The sequence below is a fragment of the Myodes glareolus genome, chromosome 17 (assembly GCF_982192425.1).
Source record: "Myodes glareolus chromosome 17, mMyoGla1.1, whole genome shotgun sequence".
Classification (NCBI taxonomy): Eukaryota; Metazoa; Chordata; class Mammalia; order Rodentia; family Cricetidae; genus Myodes; species Myodes glareolus.
Genome location: NC_142042.1, coordinates 64,999,866 through 65,006,928, shown reverse-complemented (window position 1 = coordinate 65,006,928; position 7,063 = coordinate 64,999,866). Strand labels below are relative to the sequence as shown.

General features: G+C 40.7%; 1 protein-coding gene across 1 annotated transcript; it reads left to right on the top strand.

Moving 5' to 3' along the window:
- The first annotated feature begins 490 nt into the window (after positions 1 to 490).
- LOC125414957 (uncharacterized) lies at positions 491 to 1,906 on the top strand. Its single transcript, XM_085678274.2, has 2 exons — positions 491 to 583; positions 1,273 to 1,906. The coding sequence occupies exon 2, from the start codon at positions 1,292 to 1,294 to the stop codon at positions 1,535 to 1,537; it is 246 nt and encodes an 81-aa protein (XP_085534400.2). The 5' UTR covers positions 491 to 583; positions 1,273 to 1,291; the 3' UTR covers positions 1,538 to 1,906.
- The last annotated feature ends 5,157 nt before the right edge of the window (positions 1,907 to 7,063 follow it).

The following is a 7,063-nucleotide window of genomic DNA, read 5'->3' as shown; positions in this document are numbered from 1 at the left end:
GGCCACAGGGTTTGTTAAAGGGGAACTCGGGCCAGAATAAACTTCCTTTTGCTTTTTTTCTTCCTTCTAATAAACTTGCAAATATCTGAGGAAATTTAAAACAAACAAGCAAACAAAATTACCATACCCCCCAAAAAAACCCAAATGGAAATGGATTTATGCACTGCAAAATAACAATGAGCTAAAGAAGGACAAATAATACAAAAACATGCGTGTAAGACAAAGGATGATTGTGGCACACAAAGGGGTGGGGTCTTCAGTCAGGAAAGAGCTCTAACAAGCTGCTGGAGAGCTCCCCAACTTTTCCAGCTGCCCACAGACTGGAAGCAAGAGGAAAGGAAGGTCTCTGAGTCACAGGACTCAACCCAGTGATGATAACCAAGGATGGGATGTTTCCTTCTTTGCAGAGTCCCATCCATCCAGTTATGGATGGATTTGCATTTATGTTAGGAAATTCTTGGACCTGCCCATGATAGGCAGACCCACTTGGCACTGGATGAGGCAGGCAGTCCTATAAAGAGGCTCTCAGTGTTTGGATGCAGTATCCTTGGGACTCAAGCACCGATCTACTCCGGAGAACCTGGTGAGTCTGATTTCTTGAGTTCTTGAATGGGTCTGTCTTTGGGGTATTCTCATGTGATGAGTTTAATCTAAACACAGTAAGCTTGGTGGGTCCAAACTGATCATGGGCTAAATGTGACAGCAGATACAACTTTAGGAATGGAGGACAAGCATGCAATGTGCTAGCTTGCTTTGCGTTTGTTTGAGCTATATAATTTGATATCTACATGAAAAGACAAGATAATCAAAGTTTTGGTTTGAAATGAGAACCAACAAAACATGTATTTTTTTGTATTCACGTCTTGATGGAATCCCTTTCAAAGGCTTATGTAACAAGCAGTTGAAAGACCCATCTATTTTTCAGCAGCTGTTTGTGCTGCCAAGTCATTCTATCTGGAATACGCTAGCATGAGATGGGTACTGTTTACAGCAATGCCAAGGCGATGAGGATATTTCCATCACATAAATACTATTGCCAGTGCTGTGGAGCAGAAATGTATTCTTAGGAAAAATGATATGAGATAATGAAAAGATTGGCTAAAGCTACTGAAAAAAATGCTTAAGTAGAAAATGGAGCCCAGGATGTCCTAGAACGAAGGGGGAGATCCTTACACAGGTTTGCAGGAAGAGAAGCAAAGGCTCTCAGCCCATAAGCCTAGTTTCATTCTCTGTGGGGACCTCTTGTGAGAACTACTATGTAATGTCTTTCAGATCCTGAGCCTTCAGCACGATGTCTTACCAAGAGCAGCAGTGCAAGCAGCCCTGCCAGCCTCCTCCTGTGTGCCCACCCACAAAGTGCCCAGAGCCTTGTCCTCCCCCAAAGTGCCCAGAGCCTTGTCCTCCTCCAAAGTGCCCTGAGCCTTGTCCTCCTCCACAGTGCCCTGAGCCTTGTCCTCCTCAGTCATGGCAGCAGAAATGCCCTCCTGTGCAACCTCCTACACCCTGCCAGCCGAAGTGCCCACCCAAGAGCAAGTGAGGGCTTCAGGTGTCACCAGGAGCAGGGAAAATGAAGAAAATCTGTTTCTTCTACTTCTGGAGAACCCCCCTCTTCCTTTCAAAGCCTGTCATGGATGCAGAAGAATCTTCCCCACCCCTCACCCTCCATATGCCTCTGATGACTCCTGATAGAGAAGGCATTTCTCTGAGGCTGTTTCCCTGCTCTTCCCAAGGGGCTGCTGAGAATGCCCTTCCTCAACGTTTCAGTGTCATAGATGCTCGGAGGGAGTGGCAGCAGCTGCCTACCTACCCTGTGCCACCTGGGCAGGGCAGTTGTCGCTGCTGGCTCATGTCCTGAATAAAGCACCCTTTTGCTGATGGTCTAAATAAATACTTCTTCCTTGCAAAAAATGCCTTTTTAATATTGTATTACTATTTTGAATTATATACATCATTTGTTGGAGGAATTTTAAAATTTAATTCAATGTTGTCTGAGTAAAGTCTTATCAAAGACTAACTCAATATTATTTCAAATTTATGTTCTTGGCCACATTAAAATTTAATTGTTTTGAGGATAGAATTACTTAACCTCTTAAAATGCTATCTTCTTTTGTAGAAGATGGAAAACTCTGTCTTCTATCTTTCACATACCTATAATCTATTTAATTCTCATCCATTACTAACTTGTATCTTTAGCATACAACAAACCATCCCTTATTGTGTAGTCAGTGTCAGACCTCAATGCGCGATGCAGACCCAGTGGTTGTTTGTAGACTAGCAGAAGCAGTTCTACGTAATTGTCAACGCTGCCACTGTGTGGTTTTCTTGTAACTGCCATGTTATTTACAAACTACAATATTCCTCCCCCCGGCCCTCCTTAATTGGTTATTCACCCCATTTCCTATGAAATCCTGAAGAAAAATGGCTTTGTGGAACTTATGACGTCTCCTGCATGAAACCCTAGCAACCCTTGAAAAGAGGCTGGGTAGAAGAAAGGGAGAGGAGAGAGAGTCGAGAGGTCAAATTGCCTCCTCCCCCGTATTCCTCCTGCCTGAGATCTCACGAAGTTCTGCACCCATGACTTTCCTCATTCTTCCCGTCTGGAGGTCAGTCTTTACAGAGCAGAGTGGTTAAAGGCAGCTGAGTCCACAGGGAGTGGGGTGGACTAGGACTTGGTGTGGTTGCTCAAGGAAACACCCATTGGTCAAAGTCAATGAATGACTGATGTTTCATTACAAAGGAACCTCCTTTTGAGCTTCTGGTACTGGCATCAACCAGACAGAGCTTTAGGCAAAAACCCTAATTTTACAAAGATTTGAAGTTAAATAATTATGTATGTCGTTATAATTAGTAAAACGATTCCTTTTTCAGTACTAATGTCCACAAATATAGGCATTGGCTATTTAAGTTGAGTTGCAATTTACACATCGCTCGTGGTTTTCTACCACGGAGGAGCAGCTTGGCATAGCATGGGAAGTTGCTGCATTTTGCTAAAGTATCATCAAATCACAGTCTCCGGGTTTTCTATAGCTTGTGTTGGAGATTGGGCCTGAAATGAAGGACATTTCTTGTGGGATGACATGCTTGTCTCAGATAGTTGAGTGTTAAGGTTCTATCCCCCAGAACTTTAGAAAGGACCTGTACTTAGAGGTGTGGTCTTCAGAGAGCAGACTAATGTATCCTGATGTCACATGGGCAGGTCCTTGTTGTGCTGAGAAAGGTAAGGCACAGAGAGACATGGGACACTCAAGGGAGGGGCAAAGGAAAGATGGCCATGTCTGGGCCACACTGCAGAGGACAGCGTCTAAAGCATGTTCTCTCACATGTGTGTCATTTAGAGCTGTGAGAAATGAATCCTGGCTCTTTGAGCTGCTCAGTCTGCAGAGCATCTTACTGGAGCTCATGCCCGAGAATCCAGCAGAGCTATGGGCAACAGCTATTCTGAAAAGGGAACTGAAACTCTGCCAAGTCCTCATCTCTAATCCGTCTCATAGGAATATGATTGCATGGATTATCTCCATTGCTGTGTCAGATGGACAGGGAGGAGCAAGGGGCTCAAGTAAAGAAGCACCAGACTCCCAAAGAAGGCACTGTGTCCTGCACCGACATATGGCTTTTCTTGGAGAGATTTAGAGTTCAGACCTCTCACTGTGCAGACCACAGAATACAAATATCTTGGTAGTCAATTGTAAAGTTATTTGGTGGAGTTTGGGCAACCCTCTAGAAGAGAGGGAAGAAGGATTTTAGGAACCAGGTGGTTAAGGGCACCAGGAGAACATGGCCCACAGAACCAATTAAACAGTGTTTTTAGGGTTTCACAGAGACTGAAGTGACGACCACGAAGCATGCTCAGTCCTCTGTATGTGTGTTTTGGTTGTATAACTTGGTGTTCTTGTGGGACTCCAAACATTGGGAGTGGGGGCTGTCTCTGACACTTTTGCCTGCTCTTGGAACACTTTTCCTCTTATTGGACTGACTAGTCAAGCCTTGATATAAGGGATTGTGTTTAGTTTTATGGAAATTTGTTATGCCCTGTTCATTTGATATCCCCAGGAATCCAGCTTTTTTTCTGAAAGGAAACAGAAAAGAAGAGGATCTGGGGACATGGGAGGTGGCAGGCTGGGAGGAGTGGAGGCACTGGACACCGTGGTAGGGATGTAATGTATGACATTAGGAAAAAAATTCCTTTAGGTGTATGTCCAGGAGTGTCAAACTGAGTCATAGGTTACTTCTTATCCCTGGCTTTCAAGGATTTTCAAAGTGATTGCACCAGCTTGCACAATCAGTGGCGGTGAATAAAGGTTCTTTTATTCCTGTCCACACTAACATTTTCTGTCATTGATCTTTGGATTGTCATTCTGATTAGAGTGACATGGAATCTCAAAGTAATTTAAATTTGCATTTCCATATGATTAAGGATGCTTAACCATTTTAAAAATGTTTGTCAGCCATTACTATTCCTTTCTTTGACAATTTTTGGTCTTTAGCTTGTTTATTGATTTGGTTGTTTTGTCTTATCAACAATATTTCAATTTTTATTGATTTTTATTGAGCTCTACATTTTTCTCTGCTCCCCTTCCTGCCTCTCCCTTCCCCCTTCAACCCTTCCCCAGGTCCCCATGCAATAATATTTTATTTTAACTTACTTTAAATCATGTTTTTAATTGTCATAAAGTTACAGCACTCTCCATATCCCTTACTTCCCTCTAGACACCTTCTCCAGTCGTTCTCCCTAGAATGCCTTCCATGTCTGCCTCACTCTTAAATTAATAACTTCCTTTTCATTATCCTTGTGTGTGTATGTTTGTGTGCATGTTTGTGTGTGTTAGTGTGAGTTTATGTATGAGCAGATATGTGTGATGGGCACACAATTACATATAAATACAACCTGTTAACTCCATTTTTCTTCTTCTTATTATATGGTTTCCAAGCTGACCACTCTGCATTGGACAGCAGATAAGTTAAGAAGGACGCTAAAAAAAGCAATCCCACACTAGCTCAGAGTTGAGTGTAATAAAAGGTTATTTATTTAGGGGTAGACTCACAGATCACAATCCTCTGCTTGAATGGGAAGCAGCAGCTGAATCCAGCAGCCAGGAAAGAGGTTGGGTATGTGCTTTACATAGGCATAAATAGTATAAGAGGCCATGTCCATGTGGGTGAGTAACTTAAAGACTACTGGTCGTAGAAATTCCTACAGCACATCCTCCTTTTGTTTAAATAAGCCTAATACAAAGTTATATACAATAAGGACAAATATTAGGTATAAAAATTAGAATTACAACCAGCATAAACAATATCAAGCAAGAAACATGTAATAAATTTTCAATAATTATCCTATCCTAATGAGTTGAAGTCTTGTATAATATATAACTTGACCAAGTCATGAGAAGAAAGTAACTACAACTATCTAGTCTTCAACCCTATTGAAGACCCAAGAAGGGAAATAATACTACTTGAGTAAGCAGGAAGTGCAATCAAGCAACTTCCAAAATGTGCAACAAATGACAGAGACCACTGGCTACCTGGGCAATCACCCAAAGGCTCATTTGCAACATTGGAGCAACCAACTTTGGCTAAGGCCTAGGGTAACTGACAGGCAACTTTCAGAGGCAGGAAATTTTTCAAAACTGTATTACTCTGTGTTGGAAGATTTGACAGTCTTTTTTCTTGTATCCTGCTTGTCCTGTCTGGACATTGTGCATTTTGTCAGTGGTCGATGCATGGGCAGTTCCTTGCCCGAAGACCAGTTTTGCCAAAAAGAAAAGAAGCTCCAAGTGGAGTGTCATCAGTGCTCAACATTCTCTCGGGAATAGGTCAGTGCTGCCAGGAGCAATTGTGTCTCATGTCAACAGAACCCTAGGTTATTTAAATGCCATGTTCTACAACTCTTTGAAGCAGTTGAAAACTACCTATCTATGCAGAATAAAATCTCTATGTATCTAAAGAAACTGATTAGTTTAACTATAAGTATGACAAACATATATGACTATTCATCTATAATTCTTAATACCTATAAAGCTTAAAGACTAAGACTTCATATTAGAATATTATACAGTAAACAACTGTGCAACAAATAAGGACAATGACCTCAAAATGTAAACAATGTATAAGAATCTTGATCAGAGGTAGAAATGTATGTTGTAATATGATAAATATATCCTAAAATTGTATCCATATACAAAATGTATTAAGTAGAGGTAGAAACAGGCATGCATACTATATGACAAAATAACTTTGCTTAGGTATACAAATATTGTGGGCAAAAATAGTAACATATTTAATATAACTTAAGTTTATATCAATATACAAGAATCTATACCAATGTAAATTGCCTATAAATAATAGTTCACAAGTATTCACTCTATTACTCACTATTATTATTAGTGTGAGTAAGCTTACACTAATCTATTATCCCATCCAATTTCTTCTTTTTTAAAAAAGAGATCCCTGAGCCTACACAATATTCCTCTTAACCCCCAACCCTATACCAATTATGATAAACCCCTAAATGATGTCTTTAACCCTGAGGACAAACTTTGTTGGGGGAGGGGACATCGTCTGCTAGAATTACTTCCAGCTGTCATGGGAGTTATGTTCTTTCTATGGGATCTTGTGAAAGTAAAATGATGGTTAATTTCCAAAATTTCTGAATGGTATAATTGCAAATAGTCTCTGAGTATTTGGTAGAGTTTTTCTGAGGTTCCTATTTGGAGTTCTGGTCAGAACTTTGTAAAAAAGTGCACCATTTCAGCTAACCAAGTTGGAACCATCTTGAGAAGCTGGTACCCAAAACAGGTCTCATAGTAGTGCTTTCAGCATCATGACGTCGTATCAACCAGGTGGAGTTGTTGTGGGGCCCCATCTTCTTCCTGGAAACTTCAAAGATTACTTCAGAAAAATTCATTGTTCATTTTGGAAAACTTAAATGTTATTTATATAGACACATACAGACATATATATTCAATGAAAGGTACAATCGAGACAAAAATAAGTATGAAGAAAAGTGATTTTTTTCTAAACTCTATCTTCTTTCTGTCCCATGCTAGATGGATCTTGACATGAG

Coding starts and splice junctions, on each gene's coding strand:
- LOC125414957 (XM_085678274.2), top strand. CDS start 1,292: ATGTCTTACCAAGAGCAGCAGTGCAAGCAGCCCTGCCAGCCTCCTCCT.